At 34.5% G+C, this 21,702-nt stretch overlaps 3 protein-coding genes and 1 non-coding gene across 6 annotated transcripts; 2 read left to right on the top strand and 2 right to left on the bottom strand.

Annotated features, from left to right (window-relative positions):
• Positions 1 to 2,287: 2,287 nt before the first annotated feature.
• Positions 2,288 to 5,470, bottom strand: LOC7459109 (uncharacterized). Of its 3 annotated transcripts, none has more exons than XM_024606715.2 (4): positions 4,764 to 5,470; positions 3,118 to 3,235; positions 2,762 to 3,025; positions 2,288 to 2,663 (listed from the first exon to the last, which is right to left on the bottom strand). In XM_024606715.2, exons 1-3 carry the CDS (start codon positions 5,441 to 5,443, stop codon positions 2,798 to 2,800), a joined length of 1,026 nt encoding a protein of 341 aa, XP_024462483.1. In that variant the 5' UTR covers positions 5,444 to 5,470; the 3' UTR covers positions 2,288 to 2,663; positions 2,762 to 2,797. The 3 variants fall into 3 exon arrangements, with proteins under 3 accessions (XP_024462483.1, XP_024462487.1, XP_002298910.2); XM_024606719.2 differs by having other exon boundaries at positions 2,788 to 3,025; XM_002298874.4 differs by lacking the exon at positions 2,288 to 2,663 and having other exon boundaries at positions 2,681 to 3,025.
• A 941-nt stretch (positions 5,471 to 6,411) lies between these two features.
• Positions 6,412 to 12,499, top strand: LOC112325043 (uncharacterized). The gene is made up of 6 exons (XR_008057254.1): positions 6,412 to 6,568; positions 8,674 to 8,875; positions 9,098 to 9,162; positions 10,196 to 11,256; positions 11,367 to 11,765; positions 11,847 to 12,499. It is a non-coding gene; the product is annotated as an uncharacterized LOC112325043 (transcript).
• A 506-nt stretch (positions 12,500 to 13,005) lies between these two features.
• LOC7491346 (uncharacterized) lies at positions 13,006 to 18,722 on the top strand. Its single transcript, XM_002300386.4, has 5 exons — positions 13,006 to 13,154; positions 14,400 to 14,572; positions 14,837 to 15,812; positions 17,283 to 17,440; positions 18,160 to 18,722. The coding sequence occupies exons 2-5, from the start codon at positions 14,480 to 14,482 to the stop codon at positions 18,340 to 18,342; spliced, it is 1,410 nt and encodes a 469-aa protein (XP_002300422.2). The 5' UTR covers positions 13,006 to 13,154; positions 14,400 to 14,479; the 3' UTR covers positions 18,343 to 18,722.
• LOC7459108 (protein trichome birefringence-like 31) lies at positions 18,434 to 20,966 on the bottom strand. The gene is made up of 5 exons (XM_002298873.4): positions 20,477 to 20,966; positions 20,164 to 20,335; positions 19,821 to 20,020; positions 19,543 to 19,689; positions 18,434 to 19,196 (listed from the first exon to the last, which is right to left on the bottom strand). The coding sequence occupies exons 1-5, from the start codon at positions 20,848 to 20,850 to the stop codon at positions 18,842 to 18,844; spliced, it is 1,248 nt and encodes a 415-aa protein (XP_002298909.1). The 5' UTR covers positions 20,851 to 20,966; the 3' UTR covers positions 18,434 to 18,841.
• Between the last annotated feature and the right edge of the window lie 736 nt (positions 20,967 to 21,702).

The following is a 21,702-nucleotide window of genomic DNA, read 5'->3' as shown; positions in this document are numbered from 1 at the left end:
CTGACCTTATTTATAATGGATCAAGCATGTTAGGCACCTATGCTTGCATTTTTAACATGTTTTGGGGTTTTTTAAAAAAAAAATTTCATGAATCCTTATCTAATATATTTTATTTTTAATAATAAAACTATAGCATTCTTTTAAAAACATTAGCAAGCATTGTTTTTTTGCAAACACCCATAGTTTTTTTTTTATATAAAAAAATTATTAGGTTTCTTTCATGCAAGCATTTATTTTGTTTTCATATAATAAAATAAAAATAATTAAAAATAAAGTTATTAAGCTTAGTAGGGTGAATGATCCAGACCATGTGTATAGTGAGTTAATTAGGTCGATTTAAGGTATCGTCGCCTCAACATTTTAAAAAAAGAATTCCATCTTAATTTTTTTTAAAACCAAGTCAGGTTTTTACTAGTCGTTCGGATTGTATTTAAATTTCTCAAGTTAATTGTGTCATATAAGATTGAATATTTTAATTTATATCTATTTTTTAATTTCATAACTTAATATTTAGTTATCATTATTAAATTTTTATATCTATTAATGCATATCATCTCAAACTATTTTATTAAATGTGTTTTTTATTTTTCTAAAAACACATTAGTAATGCAGAGCTAAAAAAAATGTGTGCTCCATCAGGCATAGAATGAGTGAGATTTCATTTGTTTTTACATTTCAAAATCGTTTTTTTAAAAAAATAATTTTTTTATTTTTATTTTTACTTCAAATTAATTTATTTTTTTGTGTTCCTTCAGAACCTCCACTATGTTTTCTACTTGAACAGAGATTAATCCGTTTTCTCGGTTCTAGGCTTTCCAGATCATTTTGATGTGTTGATATCAAAAATAATTTTTTAAAAATAAAAAAAATATTATTTTAATATATTTCAGAATAAAAAATACTTTAAAAAATAATCACTAATATAATTTTATATACACCAAAATCAATAAGTATATACTCCAAGGGTTCAAAAATGAATGTCAAAGTGATAACTCCTTGCAGTCCTCTTATATGTCTCTCTGTTCTTGTGTTAGCAGACAAGAAAAGGAAGTTAAAGCCACTGGACCAACCTTGGCTCGGCTCTCCCTTTTCAACTATATTCCTCACAACTCTATCAATGCCAAGCTTTCTTACACAGATCAACTCAGGTAACTCGCTGCAGCCTCAAATACTTGATTTCTAGAACTAAAACCATGACCACAAATTAAACTGATGTCCTGCCCTTACCACCTAAAGAATCAAAACAGAATTTTAACCCTAATTGATAATGCTGCGTACAGATTCCTCGACTAAACAGCAATCATGACTCCCCAAGACCATGTGAATGCAGATGGATCGCTAGTGGAAGAAGCGATATGCTTGTTGAGAGTGGTTCCCCTATGGGCAGCTGCTATCATATACTATTTTGCTATAGTTCAACAGCACACCTATGTAGTCTTCCGAGCAGTTCAAAGCCACAGACGCATTGGAAACAGCAACTTCAAGATACCAGCCGCAACATATATATATTGTGCTCTTGATGCTAAGTTTAAGCATTTTCATATCTATCTATGACCGGATTTTTGTCCCTTTTCTGCGAAGGATTACAGTTAAAGAAGGTGGCATCACGATCCTTCAAAGAATCGGCACTGGCATCTTTCTCACCATTGCAGCAATGTTAGTCTCTGGCTTAATTAGTCGAAGAGAAGCAAGGGACTATAGCTCTTACCAAGCCGACTCTAGGAAATGCACAAAGAAGAGGTGCCATCTGATCAATGTCGGCTTTATGGTTAACTCTTCCGCTATCTCTAGCAGGAACAGCAGAGGCATTTGGTTCCATTGGACAGACTGAATTCTACTACCAGCAGTTTCCTGAGAAGCATTGGAGGGTCTCTCTTTCATTGTGGCATAGCAGGCCTCAAGTTGTCTGAGTAGTTTTTTTTTATTGCTATATATGCCACTGAAGTGAAAATTTTTGATCATTTCTTTCAGAAGAAGACGACTCTTTTTAACATTTAATTCATGCTAATTTTATAATCAACAAAATATTTTATTATGACAGCCATCTTTATCAGAATCTCGAAAATCTCTCAGTTCAGTTCAATCTGAAAGATTCTTCTAACAAAATTCTTCAATGTGCAAATGTTTTCAATGCCTTGTGCTGTAAAAAACCCTGGCTTTGTAATGATTATCATGCAGCAAAGCGACTAGTAAGTAATCCCTTCTTGCACAAAATCTCCAAGTAGAACTTATTCATAGTTTATATATTGTTACAGTTCAATAATAAAAGGTTCTTTGCAATGACGGCTGACTAATTTTGAAGCGAAACAGCTTCGGTTAAAGAATCAGTTTGAAGTTGAAGAGGCTTGCATCACACGTGGTCAATTCAGTTAAAGCACATGTTAAGCTATGCTAGAAATACTTAAAAGTTAGAACAGCAGTTGGAATGGTTAGTTGAAGTTGGCGAGAAAGAGGCTTGTTTGCATGTAAATAACAGACTGTGTATTACGTGAAGGAGAGCAAATGAATGAAGTAATTTTGCAGAAACTGCAGAACTCTCTCCCTCTCTATTCAATCTTTCTCTTCTCTGTTCTTCTCTCTCAAAGTCTTATCTTCTTCTTCTTCTCTCTCAAAATCCATCTTCTTCCCATCTTGTTAAGGCGAGACCTTAACATCTATCTCTCCTTCAAGGCGCAAGATAAGATTCCAAGAAAAAAAATGAATATATAACAAAGCGAAGCAAACAAGAAATTGTCAAAATGAGATGGGTTAAAAATATTACATCGCAAATTATGTGAAAACACTCACGATATGGTCCCTATGCAGCTTGACGAACAGTTTGACTCAACTTCAATATTTCAGTCAACAATCGGTTGACAGAAGCCTTAATCTCATTTGGCACTGACAATTCTGGGTGCACTGCCTCCAACGCATATAAAGTGATGACCCTCATCACAACAGCTAAATTCAGAGTCTTGATATCACCTCTCCATACACTTTGATTCACGAAATTGCATGAATGTTTTAAGACGCATTTGTTACATACCTGAGGAGCAAATACATGGACAAAAGATGTCACAATATTTTAGTTTGAACAACAGAATGAAGATAAAATTAGAAGACAATGGGATGGCTTACAGTGGCCTCTTGAATCTCAAAAAAATTACGCAATCTTTTGGCAGAAAAAACACTCTTTCTCATAAGGGTAGGGCAACCAAAGAGAGCCACCTTTTTCAAATCACTGCCTGACAGCCACCTGTAAATCCAAGGTTCAAAGCTCGCAACAATCAGCAAAAATGGTCATGGAATTAATACGCTAGGTTAAAAAACAATATGCAAAGAGGTGGCCATATTTCTTGTCATGTCTGCCTTCCAACCAACCATACAGAAATTACCAGAAAGTCAGATGCACAAACTTTTACTATGATGCCTGAAGGCTTGAGTTGCAAGACATTTGTTAAAGCCATTTAAGATATGGACAATTTGATTGTGGTGATGCATTCACCATTTGTAAATTCAACAAACTTGACAAGAGACTCCATCTAATACTTTGATCAAACACGCAGCTGAAAAACTTGGGGTATACATCAAAAGGAATGAGCTATATAATTGGCCTTCTAGAGCCCTCTAATGTCCTGCTCTGTAACTGGGTTTTTGAAGTTACACCTTCCCTTCCTACGGCATTCACAACACTTCTGATAGTGCATTTGATGATGCATCTCAAAAAATTTCACAGTTTTTCATAAGCACAGTTGATAGCTCAACACAGGAGTAACTAATAAACGGATGGAAACATGATTCTCTTGGAGCAACAGGTAGGATATTAAAAAACCTTGCTCAACTGAAGCTCAAGCCTACCTTTCAACTTTAGGTTGCATTCCATGTACAAAAATATCCCTCACTTGCACTACTTAGGGAACTGAAGTGCCTAGGAAGCTTGTAAAGCTGGTCATAAAGATGGTTCAATTACTGTAAACCTTGCTTTGAGGACGATTAAATGAACAATCTTGATTTTTTTTGTATAATTAGACTACCCAGGTAGCACCATGATTCATGAACCTGGGTTTCAAATTTAAAGGGAAGGGGGGGGGGGGATGATGTGAGAATGGAGAAGTTCAAAAGTCTTTGAGGATGTAGATAAAGAACTTCTCATAAAAACTTCCTCGAGAGAATCAGAGGAAAGAAAGAGCATGTGCAGTCTCCTTTGTGTATGCACAACAAAAACTCCCATGTTTAACAGCCCAAATTAATCTATGGATGATCTTCGTAGCAGTCAGCAGATCCTAGAAAGCAATATCTAGCACTAGACGATGCTTATGCAAGGCATACATTTTCAAGAACAGAAATTAACTTCCTTGTCATGCTATAATAGGATTGAAATTCAAAAACGTCCAGAGCCAAATAGCAATTGAAGAAAAGAACAAGAACATAAAATCTACATCTTTTGATGTCATTACATCGAATTCCTCTTTGTTTCTGATGAGTTAATAGAAAAACACAATAATCTATCATGATCAACTTCCATTAAGTTTCCACCACCTCACTTCCCTTAAACTGTAATTCTATGCATCACAGAAATTCAAAAGCTACAAGCAGATCCCTCATCTGTTAGCACATTAAAATAACTTTAATATATTTTATGATTTATGATCTTGAACTCCACAATATATTGGAAACTTCACCATCTTCAATTTCTCCACCCTTCCCTCAAAATTCAAGCATAAATAACATAACAAAAATGCATTAAATATAAAAATAAAAATAAAATCCAGAAATCAACTTACTTTGCAATTTCTTGGTGATCTTTACCAAACTTCTCTGCAGCATACTTGATAAAATCCCTGCCATAACTATCATGAAAGAAGCTAAAATCCAAGCTAACATCTTTCAGGAAGCTGGCATTATTAAAGTATCCTTCTTTATACAAATGAGTAATAAACATTTCCATATCAGGAGACAACACCTTAAACACCTTGGGCCTATCCTCCCTCCCCACTTTCATCTTCCTTTCCGCCTTAAATACCACAGGGCTCTCTTCCTTTCCCTTCATTTCCACTTTGTTTTCACTCTTTCCCAAAAACACAGAGTACAAATTCTTACCGGGTGTCTCTTCTTTCGCTCTACTCATCACATTTTTTACCTTCTCTTCTTCACCCCTCTTCGAATCTGCTTCTTTTAAATCCCTCACTTCTCTCTCTAACTCCAACAACTTTATCTTAAACTCATTGGTTTTTTTATGGGTACCAAGGCTTGTTGTTCCGGTTTTTTCACATAATCCTACAGCTTCTTGGAAAAGGAGGTGAAGGGGTTTTTTGTTTTGGTCATTAATTTGGGATTCGGAATCGAGTTTGGTAGAGCAAGAGATTAAGGTTCTGTGGATGATTACTGAAGGACCCAGTACAGAGAGGAGGTTTCGTTGTTGGGGTTTAAGGAGGTGAGTTCTAATTCTAAAGACGAAATGCATTGTGTTTTTGAGGAATTTTGTTTTATTTTTTGGGGGTTAAATGTTTCTTTTTAAGAATCCGGGGTTTAAGGTCGGCTTTGTTTGTCCTGAATTTTTATGTTATTGTATTTTTTAACTACATAATGAGAAATAGAATAAAGATTTAAGAAATAATTGTAAATATTGTTGCGGGTTAATTTCAATTTACTCTCCTGCGTTTGGAGTGAACTCAGATTCTGGAATGAAGTTTCAAAAAATCGAATCAATTCTCTAAACTTTTGAAGATTCATTAAATATGCATTTGATTTAATAAAAAATGAATAATTTTTAATTTATCCTAAACCTAGTACTTAAGCTTTGAAAACCTAAATTAATTGGTTTTAAGCTTAATTGATTATAATATTAAGTGATGTGGTAAAGTTTAAACTATTGTTTTTTTTTCTTGTAATGCATTTTTTGTTAACTACACATAAAAAAAATCCAATTTTATCAATTAAAGTTATTGTTCATAATTACTCTAAGTGATAAAATTAGCGGTTTTACATGTATATAACTGCTAGATAGATCTCTAATTAGGTTTAGTACTGTTTGTAATTGCAAGATATAAGATGTCATTTATTGTTGATCATCATGGTAGCCTATCACATGTCAAGAAAGATTGTTGTTATGACTATATGGCCTAGATGGATATATTGTTCATATGTAAACAAGCTTTTGATGTAGACATGTATGGTTTTGAAATAATAGACAGCAAAGGGAATCATATATTTGATTGAAGTTAATGAATATGCACCAAGGGGAAGAAGTAATACATATTTATATTCATGTTAATGATGTTGTTACTCTTGTAACAATGAGAATGCCAAGATGTTTCACTAGCAAGGTTGAAGGCAATATGAGAATTGGAGTAAAATATTTCAATGATGATGATGTTGTGAGCAATAAAGCTATACAATAATTTGATATGGATGAATTGGATTTTCTTGATGATGGTGGTGGTGCTGGTGGTGATAGGGATTTTCAAACTAGGAAGTGAAAGAACTGCAAAGGGTAATGTAGGCACTGGTAGTGTGCATGATAAGATTGATGATAAATATGCAAATGATGATGATAAAAAGGAGGCAAATGATGATTATATTCCTTTTAGTGAGTGTCATGATGTGCACGGCATCGAATGGTGGAGCCACCTCCTGAAATTAAAGAGTGTTTTGGGTTTAATAATAAAGTTATGATTTTAAGGGAGTCGTCACCTAATATCATGATTACTAGAAAACCTATAGTTTGTGAGAGTTTGGGTAAGGAGACTAGTTATGTAAGGGAAAGACAATTCACCCCAGCACACCCTACATATGATAAGCTGCATTGTTTATTGATCATTATATCTAGATCATGTTTCTATTTGTTGGCCTCATCTATCAAAATTTGAGAGAAAAATAAGGTATTTTAATACCGAGTCCATATCTTATAGTGTAAGTCTACAACCCAATATTAAATGAAATTATGAAGAAAAAAACCTATTTTAGTGTTTTCTAGAATAAGATTTTTTTTGAATTTTTAGGATTCTTTTTTAAGGAAAATCGGATAATTTTAATATCAAATCCATATTTTACAGTGTAAGTCTACGACTCAATATTTAACAAAATTATTAGGGAAAAAAATGTGAGGGACCCACAAATATTTTTAAAATAATCCCTGAAGTTTTCTAGATTTGTTTTGAAAATTTTAAAGGTCTGTTTGGCCAAATACACAATTAAATACAAAATAAAACTAAAAAAAAAAAACTTGACAAACATGCCCTAAACTTAATGTCAGACCCTGAATAACAAAATAAGGTTTTATATCTTAAAAAAAAAATGGTTTGCCAATCACATTTTTAAAGGTAGGTTCGGGCTTGTCACAACTACATGGGCTAGGAATGAATCAATGTAATAATATAAGGACAAAATGCATCTAATCTGAAGTGCAATAAGTCAAAGAAATACTACTAAATAAATTGGAGGATTCTATGGTACTACAAGTTGAAATGATGTTGCAATGGATATTAGTGGTGGTGGGTTCAAGAGGAGTTGTTGGATTTTTAGTGGTTGTAAATAGTGCATTGGGTATTTTTTATAAAAAAAATGTCCAATTGTTTTTTCTTATTTTTAGCCATCAAATGCACTTTAGTAATTAAAATTATTATAATGAAAACAGTAAATAATAGTTTATTTTTATTTTGACGCTGAAAAGTGAGATATAAAATGTAATGATGTTATTAAACTAGTTTAGGAGTTAAATAATAATTTTTTAAATTAAAAATAAAAAAAACTAAAATATAGGAGGTTTTTTTTACAATTATCCCACCATACTTTCATTATTTAAAAATTTAAACACGAAACTCATAAAAAAAATAGTAAAATATATATCAAACTAGTTTTTTTTTAAAGATATTGAAAATGTAACTCGACTTGTTGTATTTAATTTTTTTAAAAGTTTTATGAATTGTTCCATTCAGTAATTCAATCATCAAAAGTTCATCATGTTTTTTTTCCAGTTTTTTTTTCTTAATATTTTTAGGAAAATTTATTTTATATTTTTTCAGAAAAATTATAATAAAGAGAAAAATATAAATATTTATTTTTTATTTTAAAAAAATATTTATGTCAATCAATAAGTACAATCATCAGCTTAGTCCATAATAAAAACATTTGTGTGACATGCAAAGAAATGGACTTAAACTGCATCAAAATAGAATGGCCGCAGGGTATTTAGAAGTGTAATGATAGTAATAATTTCAAGTATTTGTTTTGTTTAAAAATATATTAAAATAATATTTTTTAAAAAATAATTTTTGATATAATAGATTAAATTAATCTAAAAATATAAAAAATTAATTAATTTATTTTTAAAAAAATACACAATTTCATTATCAAACACTACAGTAATTCACGCTGCAGCATGGTTGTTAAAAATGCGTTTTAACTCGTAAAATCGTACAATTTTACGAGTTAAAACCCATAAAACGTGTAGGAACGGAGGCAAAACTCAAAAAGCTTTAAAATCGTATAAAACAGTGCTAAAATCGCATAAAACCGTAACAACTCGCAAAAATGTTAAAAAACGCTACGTTTTCCCGACTTCACCAAAATGTCACCGAATGCAAAATTAGAAATGCAAAAATTTTGACTTCGTCCCTGACTGAGCTGACTCACTGTCTCACAAAGACTCACAAATTCACAATCTCTTTTCTTTCCCAATTCCCACCCAACCAGGCGACCACCCTCACGGCCTCACCCCACCGGTTATTTCGTCCCTGTCTCACACTCTCCCTGACTCCAGACTTCGTCCAATCGTCCCTTCCCTGTCTCACACTCTCCCAGTCTCCCTTCCCCTTTCCCTTTTTCCTTTCCCCTTTCCCCAGCAAATTAAGAAAACACTTTCACCCCGATCCGGAGCATTCTTGGCGAGACAAAGGTAAGAATCCCAAGCTTTGTTTTTTTATGTCTAATGGTATGCTGTGAATCTATGTTTATGTTCTGGGTATTCTACAATTTGCTTCTGGGTATTTTTTTCGGAGGGAGAGACGGGGAGTGGTGCTGCTAGTAATTTCTTCTGTGAGTCGTGTGCAGCTTTGTTTCTCTTCTGTGAAGCTTTCTAACAATGGGTTACTGCTGTGTTGTTGCTTTGGTGTTGCAGATTCAGCGAAGCAAGGAAGCAACGAAGCAACGAAGCATTCCAATTTCCAAGATTGCAATTTGCAGGTATTCTGTAAAATAGAAGCATATGAGTTTCATCCATGCATATCTCACTTTTGTCTTTGATGTTGCAACCCAGTAATTTTATAGGGGGGGAAAAAACAGTTCAATGAGGCCTATCTGAATCATTTTAATTCTCCTGCAAAAATCACTTTCTAAAATTCATTTCTCTGTTTGGGGCGACTTTTATTGCTTAATATTTTGCAAGCTTCATGTCAAATTCCTTTGATTTCTGAACTTCCTTTGGCAGCTTTCTGGTATCAATAGACAATCTTGCACTACCGAATCAGTAATTAGTAGCCCTGACTGCATGCAGTCTATCCTTTGTAATTTGTATGGTTCTCTTTTGTTTCAAGCTTTAAAATGAGCTCCTGTTAGACTGTGAATGGTAGAAGAAAACTGGCAAACAAAATGAAAGCAATTTAATGCGGACTGTATTCTTGGTTTAGTGATATTTGGTCTGCAGACTCTGCACTGTATTCTTTCCAGCTTTGATTGAATTTATTAATTGGCGTCAAGACTTTGCTTGACTCTGCACTATATACAGTTTACCATATGCGGACTGTGTTGAACTGTTGGGTACTAGAATAGTTGCCTTTTTTATCTCACTAGAATAGTTTCCATAAAAAATGTTTTGAACTGTAGGATACAACATGCATATTTGTAATTCTTAAACAAATGATTGAACTGCAAGAAACAAATGATTCTTGAACTGTAGGATACATGACATCTAAAAAAACTACAAGTGGCAATAGACTTGACGTGTGATGGCAATATGGTATAGATGTTGACAAGAATTCAAAAAGAGTGCAGTGCAAGTTTTGTCAGAAAATTATTAGTGGAGGCATTTACCGTTTCAAGCATCATTTGGCTTGCACTCGAAAGGATGTTGAGCCATGCCAGCGAGTACCAGAAGATGTTAAGAAGATAATTTTGAATGTTCTCGTGAAAAATCAAGAAGCATCTAAGAAGAAAAGAAAGGCTTTCCAATATATTGGAAAAGATGAAGATAATGATGAAGGGAATGAAATTACCTCAGTGGACAAAGGAAAGAGAGTAGCGAGCGGGAGTGGCAGTACACAAACCACCATCAATCAGCTGCTAAAAAAGGATCTTAGAGAAGAAGCACGTCGACAAATTGCAAGATTTTTCTACACCAGTGCAATTCCATTTAACTGTGTGAAAAACCCTGAATTTGTTAAAGCACTTGAATTGGTTGCAAAGCATGGACCAGGTTTTAAGCCCCCATCCTACCATGATATTAGAGAGAAGTATTTGAAGCAAGAAGTAGATCACACGATCAACTTGCTTGAAGAGTACAAGTTAGAATGGAAAAAAACAGGTTGCTCAATAATGTCTAATGGATGGACTGATAAGAAAAGGCGTTCTATTTGCAACTTTTTGGTTAATAGTCCTAAAGGGACAATTTTTTTATCATCCGTAGATACCTCTAATATATCCAAGACTGCTGATAAAGTATTTGAGATGTTGGATGCTATTGTGGAGAGGATTGGAGAGGAAAATGTGGTGCAAGTAGTCACTAACAATGCTGCAAATTATAAGGCAGCAGGGCAATTATTGATGGGAAAAAGAAAAAGATTGTTTTGGACACCATGTGCTGCCCATTGTATTGACTTGATATTGGAAGATTTTGAGAAGAAACTAGAGGTCCATAAAGTAACTATTGCTAATGGGAGGAGAATCACCTCATACATATATTCAAGAACTATTCTCATTTCCATGCTCAGACACTTTACAAAAGGAAAGGATTTGATTAGGCCTGCTGCCACTAGATTTGCTACTGCATACTTAACTCTTGGATGTTTGAGTGATTGTAAGATACAGTTGATGACAATGTTTACTTCCATCCAATGGAGGTCATGTAGGTTTTCAAAAACAGAAGAAGGGAAGCGAATTCAAAGTTGTGTTTTGGACAACAAGTTTTGGCATGATGTTACTACATGTATTAAGGCAGCATATCCTCTGATAAAATTTCTTTGATTAGTTGATTCAGATGAGAAACCAGCTATGAGTTTTATATATGAAGCAATGGATCAAGCAAAAGAGAAGATACAAGTGAATTTTGGTATGTGAAAAAAAGGTATTGATTATATATCTTGCTAATTATTTATTTACTACTATCAGTTGATTATAATGTTTACCAGCTAGGTCATGTAATGTTGATGATAATATTCTTATTTTTATTTTGTAGTTATATGCCTATATGGAATATCATTGATGCAAGATGGGAACTTCAACTTTACAGACCTTTACATGCAGCAGCATATTATTTGAATCCTCATTATCATTATAATTCTAATTTTAAAGTTAATGCCAACATTAAAATTGGATTATATCAATGCTTAGAAAGAATGGTGCCCGACGCAAGTGAAAGGTGTAAAATTGACTTGCAACTTGATTCATTCAAGGATGCAAGTGGGTTGTTCGGTATTGAGGCTGCCAAGATAACAAGGGATAAAAAGACTCCAGCTAAATGGTGGGATTCTTATGGGGATGAATGTCCATAGCTACAAAAATTTGCAATTCGAGTTCTAAGCTTGACTTGTAGTTCATCTAGATGCGAGCGAAACTGGAGTGCATTTGAGATGGTAAGTTTTTTCCTTTTTCCTTTTAATGTTTTTATATTTTATAAGAATCTTATATGGTATTAATTTGAATTGCTTACATAGGTTCATACAAAACGAAGAAATCGTTTGCACCAGAAAAAAATGAATGACTTGGTATTTGTAATGTGCAATCTGAAATTAAATGATAACCAAGTCAAAAAGCAAGCTAATGATTTTGGTGAAGTTTTTTATCATCTCTCATCTGATGATGATTGGATAACCGAGGGAGAAAAACATGATGGTTCATCCAACTTTGATTTGCTTGGTGTCATTGATAGTGCAACACGAAGGAAAAACGGTAAAGAAGATGAAAGTGATGATGAAGAAAATCTTAATGATGTTGGGATGGAGTGTCATGAAACTGAAGATGATTTAGAGATTCAGAATGATGTCAATCCAGATAATTCAAGGAGCTTGGAGTTAAATGTTGTTGACAATATTGGTGTTGGTCCTGGTACTAGTAGTAGCACTAATGTTCCTAATATCGGTGCTGGTACTAGTAGTAGCAGTAATAATCCTTTAGATGGTAATGATTTTGATGACTGTTTTAGGAATAATGAGGGAGACAAAGGCAATGAGGGTGTGTTTAGTTTACATGACACACCTACAGACTGTTTGTTTTAAGTGTGTTAACTTTTAGTTATTGAAATACTATGGACATGTATGAATTTTTATTTGAATTATGTATTTTAAGATGTTTGGATATTTGTATTGTTGATTTTACTTTTATTTGAATTATGTATTTTAAGATGTTTGGATATTTGTATTGTTTAAAATATTTTACTTGCGATTTTACGATTTTAGTTAAAATATTTTACTTGCGATTTTACGATTTTTAGTTAAAAAATTTTACTTCCGATTTTACGATTTTAGGATTCGAGTTTACAAGTCGAGTTTATATTGCATGTTCCGTGTCGTGTTAAAAAAACGTTTTTGACAACCTTGCGCTGCAGCCTGCAGCTGCCCATTCTGCTCTGTTTCCGAGCACAATAATTCACTTGATGCAATTAAGCGAGGACAACCCAAACCCCGCTTGTCGTCACAGTTTAACTATATATATTTTTATAAAAAATTAATTTAAATTATTTTTTAATATATTTTTTAATAAAAACTACTTTAAAATATATTTCTATCAAACTACGAGCCAATCTCTAAGTCGGTTTAGAAGTTTGGGTTATTTAGGACACCGAATGAATATTCATTAGAAAACGACGTCGTGGTTTGAACTCTTATAAAAGGCCAACTTTACAACAGCAAAACCACTAGAAAGTCTAAAACCCTCTGTTTTTTCAAAAAATACTGCTGCTGCTAGTGTTCTCGCAACCCGCGATCATCATCACCACAACCCCCGGCCGTCTTTCCTTGTTTCCGGTTAGAAGATACTTTTTTTTAAAAAAAATTATGGGCTTAATGTCTTGTTTCGAGGGTATAATTTTGGTTTAATTTATGAATGAGTGAGTGAGTGAGGTTTGTCTTTGACATCATGTCTTTAGTTGATGTCTTTTGATGATTGTTGTGATTGTGATGCTCTGTTTAGATGGTTGTTTTTGTGTCGAATTATGAATGCATGTGTTTTGGCTATGTTTTGCTTGGCTGCATCTCTTAATTGGGGTGGAGTATCTTTATTTGCTAGTGTTTTTCTCCCTGTTTTTCATTGTTTCAAGGATATGGGGTCCTGATTTTGATTGAGAAACCTAGTATTCTAACCTGAAAAGCTTTTTTGATTGATAAACCCAGCTCAAAGTTTCAATCTTTACTCTTAATCAGAATTTGTGTGTGTGTGTGTGTGTGTGTGTGTATTAGCTGCAATGCATCCTGTTGTTCAGTTCTGTTGTCTTCTTTGTTGGTTATATATCCACTGAGATTGGGGCAAAGCAAAAATCTCAACCATAATTATAATTTTTGTTTTGAAGAAGAAAAGAAAATGATTTAATTGGATTGTTGAGACAAAGCAAATTGATTGAAAATTCAATCTGAATAAAATTTCCGCTGTCTGTATTCTGCTCTCCTCCATGGCACTTTCGAAGTCACTGCATGTTTGGTCAATTTTGAAAATTCGCATGAGGATCAGTAGGTTTTATTTAAAGTTTGATGTTTATTGTAACTTGCATCATATGCATGTGAATTTGGTATAAAAAAATTAAAAAACAAATTACCTGATTGACATGTCGTGCTTCCTTTCTTTCAAGTGTTAGTCCTATTTCTTATAGTGGATATGTTTTTTTACCACCATGCCAATAAAGCAAGTTTTGCAAGTGAGCCAAAGAAGATAACTTAGGTAGGTCATTATTACATGACTCCATTCTGGTTAATCTTATTTTAGGGACTTGTCTTTAGGACAACTTTGGAGTGAATTTATGTACTTTCAAAACGACATGTCCCAACTGTCTCCATCTCTTCAGTCAATTCACTTAAAATACTGCAACCCATAATCTTATTGAAGAAAAACTTCTTACAAATTTGTCTTCAGTTTTTGAAATGTTTAACAAGTTGAGTTGGGTTTCTATGTGATCTTTAGCTTTCAGATAGTTTCTCTGATTTGTGATATTGATATTCTCACTTTAAGACATTCTATCTATCCAAGTCATGCAAGTGTTGACATATTCATCTCTGCAGGTTTAGGCTACTGTCCTGTCCTGAGCCAGGAATTAATATCTTGCAGTGTTTGAACACTGTCTTCTAGAATCGAATACATAATGGATTTAAGATCTAAAGGTATGGCCTGGGCTGGAAACATTTACCAGAAGTTTGAAACTATGTGCCATGAAGTGGATAATGTTGTGAATAAGGTATCATTTTTTTCTTTCTGTTTTCTTCTCTTTAGCATGAGTTAAGACAGGCTTTTTTTCACATTTTCTGTCATTTTCATTGATTGAAATCAATAGCCATATTTTATTTGGTTGTTGCAACTTCTCATTCATGCATCATCGATATTTTTAGCTGTTACATATTTACTTTAAACTGTCCCATGGGCCGGCATATCCCTGCATGCATCCACAGCACAAACATGATTTGGCCATTTCTTATACTTTTACTTCTTCTTTTATGTACAGGATGCATTTAAATTCGTTGAAAATCAGGTGCACTCTGTGGGTGAGAACATGAAAAAAATCTATTCTGACGCTGTCCATGATTTAATCCCTCCTTTGGTGGATCCTGCAAAATGTGAAGCTCCAGCAGCAGCTACCATTGGTGCCTATATTATTAAAACTGTGATTGGCATCGAGGATGATCATGAGTATGCTTCTCGGGCAAAGCATTCACCTGCGGAGCTTGGTGATCATGATCCTATGACAAAGCAACTAGGCAAGGACGTCTGGGAGCTTCAGGTTGCAAATCAATTGACTATCACTGGCAATTCTGAAGAAACAATTGAAGGGGCAGAATCTGAGTCAGCTCTTGGAGTTGACGATGTTACAACTGAGACTTCTGATGTGAGCACTGAAGAAAATTCAGTAAAGGAGAATTCCTGTGGACCTGAGGAGTTGGAATCTATTACTCATGGAGATAAAGAACCTTTTGAAGCATCCAGCGAATTTCCTGATTTTAGTAGTGAAAATGCATGTGGGTTTCTGGATAAGGTTTCACCTGTTACTTCAGTTCCTGGTGAGGCGTTCCAGTGCCCTCAAGATGTGGGAACTGTATGTGATAGCTCTGCAGGTGACTCCTACTCTGCTAATGTGATTGTTTCTTCTTCTCAGATGTCCTTTTCAGTTGTATCTTCTGAAAAAGAAGCAGTGGAGATGGAAATTGTATCCCCCAGCTGTTCCATATTCAAGGAATCTCATTGTTTGCCTGGGAACCCACTTGATAACATCACCACCAAATTAATCTCTTGCGGTAATCCTTTTGATGTGGCTGGCCATGATTCTGACAGCTCCAAAATGCTTCTGTCTTCTACATCATCTCATTCTGATAGTTCTGTTGTGCTCTCGTCTTCTACATCTGCTCCAACTGTTTCATGTAAGATCAATGGAGCAGAGATGGGGCTTGCCTCCTCCAACAGTGTGCTGTCTTTGGTATCAATAGGTTGGTAACTCAATTTTATTTAGGGATCATATTTTGGTAGAAAAAGACTATAGAATCATTTCAGCCAGGCTCGTATCTTCGAAGAATCATATTTTGGTTGAAAAAACACTCTAAAATCATTTTAGCCATGCCTTTATGATGTAGTGCGGGAAGAGGAAAACAGTAGAAAACAGAAATTACAGCAGCATAATGGTTAAAATTAAGCTAAATTGAAGTTGGAACAAGATAATTAAGGTTTAGGGTTGATAATAAATCTCTAAAATCTGAATAGATTGATAAAATAACAAAAAACTACTACAAAAGTAACCCTAGCAGCCTATTTATATTAGCTTAAGCCCTACATCCTTGTAGGAAAAGGATTCCTAGTCTTAGTCCCTAACTAAAACTACATAGCCTATAAAGAAGATACTTTTAAAAGTAACATTCTAATCACATGACCCTAGATTGATTAACCCTAATATCAGAAATATAATAAAACAAATTCTAGAGAAAGCTCCTGCTTTGCTTTGAATTAATTATGTGAAGCTGTCTTGTAATATCTTGATGGCTAATTATCTTCAGATATGGGTTTGATTTGAAATTCATACAATCTCTGTGTCTGGGTGTGTGTTCTGAAAAAAATAAAAGCTGATGAAACTTGTCTGGTTCGCTTTGAGATAATATCAGAAAATAAAGATCAACACATGTCTATATTCTAGTAGTGTTATTGGTAAAAAGTTATAGCTATCATCATTAGCCCTTGAGATGTAAAACATTCAATAAAATTGCTTTGTGGCCTATCTATAACGAATTAGTTTTAAATTGTTGTCTTCTTATGGTAAGTTAGAATATCAGCCTAATTGTCATCTCTGAACTATTATTGAATACGGGAATGAGGTACTGTTTGAATGCATCCTCCGACTAATAATTTGAATGGATGGTTTCAGCTAAAAGAAATATGCATATTAACATAATCAATGAAAACTATTCTACATTTAATTGGAACAGCCTGATTATCAGAAGAATGCAGTAATCTCTAAGCATTATTTAAGCTATTGCAAACTGCCTCCTTATGTTCAGTATGTTTAGAATGTATGGTATGTCCTGTGCATAGTAAGATTTCCATGTATATGACTACATGGCTTTGACATGTACATGCTATATCTTATTCATGGTTCCCCTTTCAATGACTAGTATTGAGGTGTTAAATAACCATACACCTTAGGCATGGCTTTCTGGAAGTTATTCATTCTTTCTAATAAGAGAACACATTTATAATATCACAGGTAAGGATATAATTATCCTTTCACGACTTGTGAGTTTGAACCTGCTTGTTTCTTGGTGACTGTTTTTTATCATTTCTTGTTAACAAAACATGAGCTTCCAAACAAGAACCATCCATAGCTGATCCTTTTTTTGCATGTGAATATCTGTTGCATAAGCTGAAACTTGCAAGTGTATCTTTTTACTGATTTCTAGAAGCACGTGCAGGATGCTCGGATGACTCTGCTATAGAAGATTTGACAGAATCTGAAATGGAAAACATTGATTTGTCTGAGAATGTGAAGCTTGATGAAAGTTGTGTCATTGTTGACAATAGCTTTCTCTATGAAGTCTCTCGTAGAAATCGTAGACTCAGATCATACAAGGTTTTACTCTCTCTCTCTCTGTGTATATGCACCATGCACGCATGTGGATTGGTGGCTGTGCATCCTTTTTTTTTTTTGGGGGGGGGGTATATTTGGAGCTGTGCATATATTTTCCAAGTAAAGGAAGAATTTATTTGCAGTTATGCAATTGATAATTTTTCAAACATGAGAGGAGAATAAAAGAAAAGGAGCCACTACATTCCTAAATGTAAAGTGCTTCAAAAAATAATGACACATAAATTTTCATTGGCTGGTCAAACGTGGGCTAGTTACTTCTACTGTATCTAGTTTGCAAATATGAGCTATATCTTTGTAACTTTTAACTTTCTAGTTTGGCAATCTTTCTGTTATGTTTTAATTAAATTCCACCATCTTGCGAGTGTGAATAAGAGGCTAGGAATTCACTAGAAACTGTAATTTCACACAGAGCACAGTTAATTTTTCTTGAGACAATTACTGTTCACAACTTGAATTTTGTTATTCTTGGTCAATGAAACTCCATTAGAATCTTGTGTGTCTAGGAATTCACTAGAAACTGTAATTCCATAGAGCCACAGAGCACAGTTTGAAATTTTTTCTTGAGCCAATTACTGTTCACAACTTGAATTTTGTTACTTGGTAAATGAACCTCCATTAGAATCTTGTGCGTTTATTTTAATTTCGTAATTTTGTAGATAATAAGACCTACTGACGCCCTTTTGGTTTTCTTCTTTTTTAAGAAAAAAATCCAAGATGCTTTCTCTTCCAAAAAGAGGTTAACCAAGGAGTATGAGCAGCTTGCAATTTGGTTCGGGGACCTTGATGGCCATGATACAATGCAGCACGAGTTGTCATCTAGTACCACCATCACCTTGGATCCACAAACTAATTGGAGACAAGACTCTGAATGGGAGCTTCTGTAAACAAATTGCTAAAGACGTGAACAACACATAAGTGGGCTAATTGGCCAGCCTGCCCCTTGTACAGGTTAATAAGTTGAAGACAATGCCACGGTTTGTGAATAATGGTTGGAGGGTATCAAGTTTGGTATAGAAAAATATAGAATAATACATTATCCAATCTCATCTGCCAAACTGCTGCTGCTGCTGCAGTTTCTATTCTGATCAAGTTGCTATGAAATTGCAATATCTTGGTAGTACTTGCGCTATTACTTTTCATTTTTCATCTAGATATAGTATCTTCACGTTTGAGCTTTGTTACCTATGCTTGCTTGTTAAGGGAAAGAATTTTCAACAACCGGAAAAAATAATTGAATTACTAAATTTTCAGCTCATGAATGTAACTCTATTACTAAATTTTCAGCTCATGAATGTAACTCTATGACTCGCAGAGGTCTTTGCCTTCTGTTTTTTTGTTCTTTTCTTTTTTCAGCAAAAAGTTTGCATCTCTCCTCTGTCGTAATCACATAAAATTTTGATGATTCTGTAACAAATATGCGTAGAGAATCTCATTCCAAGCATCAGGAACCCCTGGTAAACACCAGTGGATGCAGTCTGCAAATTTTTTTGGATCAGATCTTTGCTCCTTTGTCAAGAGCTTTCCCTTGCGTTCACCATAGATGGTTGTATGGCCATCTTTTCTATATTCCGACAACTGGGTGATATTCAAAAAAGTAACATTGATTTTCGATTCTCGTAGGATATCATCAACTATCTTCATGATCTGGAGATTTGAACCTGTGCCCCAGTATGGACCTTCAATTGGGTAGGATTCATTGAAGCAGCTTTCATCGCTTCCAGGCCTCCATTCCCAACTCCTACAAAAGAATGTTATGTTCTCTCATTAGGACCAGAACTTTATAGTTCACCCGAAAATGAATGAAGCTCCATCAACAGAATTGATTAAAAGTTTGGAATAACAACGCAAACAGAGATTAACTGATAACAGTTACCCACAATTAGAATGGGAGTGCTGGTTTCAGCATTTTCTGACCTTGTTATTCTCTTTGTTTTGAATGTGATATATCAAAGGAGAAGTCTAGAATTAGATCAAACTCCATTAAAAAAAGAGGAAGAGAAGAGGTGTCTGCTTTTAATCCTTTTTAACAGTGACTACAAAGATGGCTTTAAGCTTAATTAACCTGGGGAAACGGTGTAACTCACCACAAATGAGTTGGAGACATGCTCATGAAGAACACCTTCTGCTTGATGGAGTTGATGTTGGATTCTAGCCATTTTGCCCAAGTTTCCAATGCTAACTTATATGCAGTGGTTACATTATATTCTTGAATGTCATCTGTTGATCCATGTCTGAAACAAAACCACAACCTTTTGTTACATTCAAGTTAAATTTTGCTTAGTTCCATGCGTGAGTTCAGAAGTTATAGTAATGAAGAATGTGCTTGGACAGGTAGCAAAGACGTGAAGAACTGGATACTTACGTAGCGTTGATCAAAGGCTTGTACATCCACCAAACGTAGCTCTCGAATACTAACACGTCAACGCCTTCCCAGCTCTTTCCATGTTTAGCTATGGAATCGAGATTAACCAGCCGTTTTAGTACAGTATGATTTGTTGCATGATCTGAAATGGATTCCACAATGAAGGGAGCCCAATAATACTCTATCGATGCATTATACTCCTGAAACATTTTGTGGGAAAGAAATATGAATTTATTGGTTATAATCATATGTAATCACGGTTCAATTTAGCTGATAAAATCCCCATGGCTAGCTGTTTATATTTTGAAGAAAACATTGGAAAAAGTTTAAGCTAATTGAGTACCTCAGCTTTGAAGATCTTCATCGGAGGAATTCGGTGAAAAGATTTTTTTCCATCAGGAATTACAGATTGCACCATACAGACCATAGATTCAAATTGGCCTCTCTGTACAGAATCTCCTATAAACATCAGCCTTTTGCCCCTCAAAACGTCCAGTAGCTTTAATGGATCAAATCTGAGACGGCAGAGAACATAATTAAAAAAGCACTCAGGAGTTTCTGCGTTTCTACTGCCATAAAATAATGGCAAGTAGCAAGGCACGTTTCAAAGGCGGACATGAACACATCAAATGCCACAAAAAAAAATAAAGTCTTACCTCGGCAATTTGCATGCATGAGGCTGCCACCTCCAATCTTGGTAGAAAGAATCAGGCCTACCATTTCTTTGGCAGGTGGTCTGTTTAACCAGGTAAGGGCAGCTTTCTTCTGTATAAAGAGGGCGGGATACATTGTCCCACACCCATTGCCCTTCAAAAACATCGCACCCTTTCTCAAACCGATCTTCTGGCAAAACAAAGACTGGTTTTTTATACTCGCCACCTTCTTGCCTTCCATATACCCTGAAGATAGAGCTCTGGTTGCTCTTTAAACTATCTAGGACTAATCTCGCAGTTCCTAAAACAAGGAGACAAGCTAAAGCTACAGGGAAGAGGGTTTGAATTCGTCGATCAAGTGAAGGTTTGATCGTCATTTAGGGTGGGTGAATAGAACTGAAGTGGTTGCGTTTTACTTCCTTTTAGAGACAGCTTCCTTTGTATTTGACAGTGTATCTTGAGCTTGAAGTCTTTTCGACAAAGCTCCATGCAACCACCAGTTGGTAGATTACAGTTTAGGTAGTGTCTTAGGCTTAAAAGCATTAGGATCTGGGCCATCCTCATGAGAAGTTAAGAACCATAAATCACAAGTAACCCACTCTGAACTCGTTCCCATTCTCTGCTAACTCTTGATTTCTCTGCTTGGAGAGGTGGCACATCAGCCTCCTCCTAAAATAGGACACGACAAGCCTGGTGGTTGCTGAAGTTGGTGGCTCATGACTTGACCATTTTCTTCTGCTCCTTCATGTTATATATAATCCAGATTTCAGATGGTAATATGTAAGCGTTTTGACATCCGATCCGATTCAACTTCATCGCTAGTGATGGATAATTCCCACTGGACCTTTGCACGTTCATTTCTAAATGCTTGTGTTTATGTAAAGAAATCTTCTTCTTTCGTTCCAAAACTTGGATGCAGAGAGCCATGGACCAAATTATAGATTTTCTTTTTTCTTTTCAAATGGTGTTCTTTTTAGGCAAAGCTGAAAACAGTTTCAGATAAAATAAAATAAAAATTCAACTAATTGACCTGAATTAATCTCATCAACTTAATTTTTTATTTTATATAAAATAAAAAAATATTATTTTTTTAAAATAAAAATCAATGAATTTTAATTGGGTTTTTTAACACGTGGGTTAACTCAAGTTTCTGACTAGATTATATTAAATAATTTTTTTTATTTTTATTAAAATCTGATTGAATTTAAATTTTGAATTATCTAAATCAT

This window comes from Populus trichocarpa, chromosome 1, assembly GCF_000002775.5.
Source record: "Populus trichocarpa isolate Nisqually-1 chromosome 1, P.trichocarpa_v4.1, whole genome shotgun sequence".
NCBI classification, from domain to species: Eukaryota; Viridiplantae; Streptophyta; class Magnoliopsida; order Malpighiales; family Salicaceae; genus Populus; species Populus trichocarpa.
The sequence above is the reverse complement of the archived record's forward strand: the minus strand, read 5'-3'. Positions and strand labels throughout refer to the sequence as shown.

Bases quoted from the DNA above. Each gene is read 5' to 3' on its own strand.
- LOC7459108 (XM_002298873.4), bottom strand. From the start codon at position 20,850: ATGACGATCAAACCTTCACTTGATCGACGAATTCAAACCCTCTTCCCT. The intron at 20,336-20,476 runs GTAAGACTTTAT...CTGCCGTCTCAG, and splicing joins CATGCATGCAAATTGCCGAG to ATTTGATCCATTAAAGCTAC. The intron at 20,021-20,163 runs GTACTCAATTAG...AAAATGTTTCAG, and splicing joins TGAAGATCTTCAAAGCTGAG to GAGTATAATGCATCGATAGA.
- LOC7459109 (XM_024606715.2), bottom strand. From the start codon at position 5,443: ATGCATTTCGTCTTTAGAATTAGAACTCACCTCCTTAAACCCCAACAA. The intron at 3,236-4,763 runs GTAAGTTGATTT...TTGGATTTACAG, and splicing joins GATCACCAAGAAATTGCAAA to GTGGCTGTCAGGCAGTGATT. The intron at 3,026-3,117 runs GTAAGCCATCCC...TTTGCTCCTCAG, and splicing joins TTGAGATTCAAGAGGCCACT to GTATGTAACAAATGCGTCTT.
- LOC7491346 (XM_002300386.4), top strand. From the start codon at position 14,480: ATGGATTTAAGATCTAAAGGTATGGCCTGGGCTGGAAACATTTACCAG. The intron at 14,573-14,836 runs GTATCATTTTTT...TTTTATGTACAG, and splicing joins TGGATAATGTTGTGAATAAG to GATGCATTTAAATTCGTTGA. The intron at 15,813-17,282 runs GTTGGTAACTCA...AAGCACGTGCAG, and splicing joins GCTGTCTTTGGTATCAATAG to GATGCTCGGATGACTCTGCT.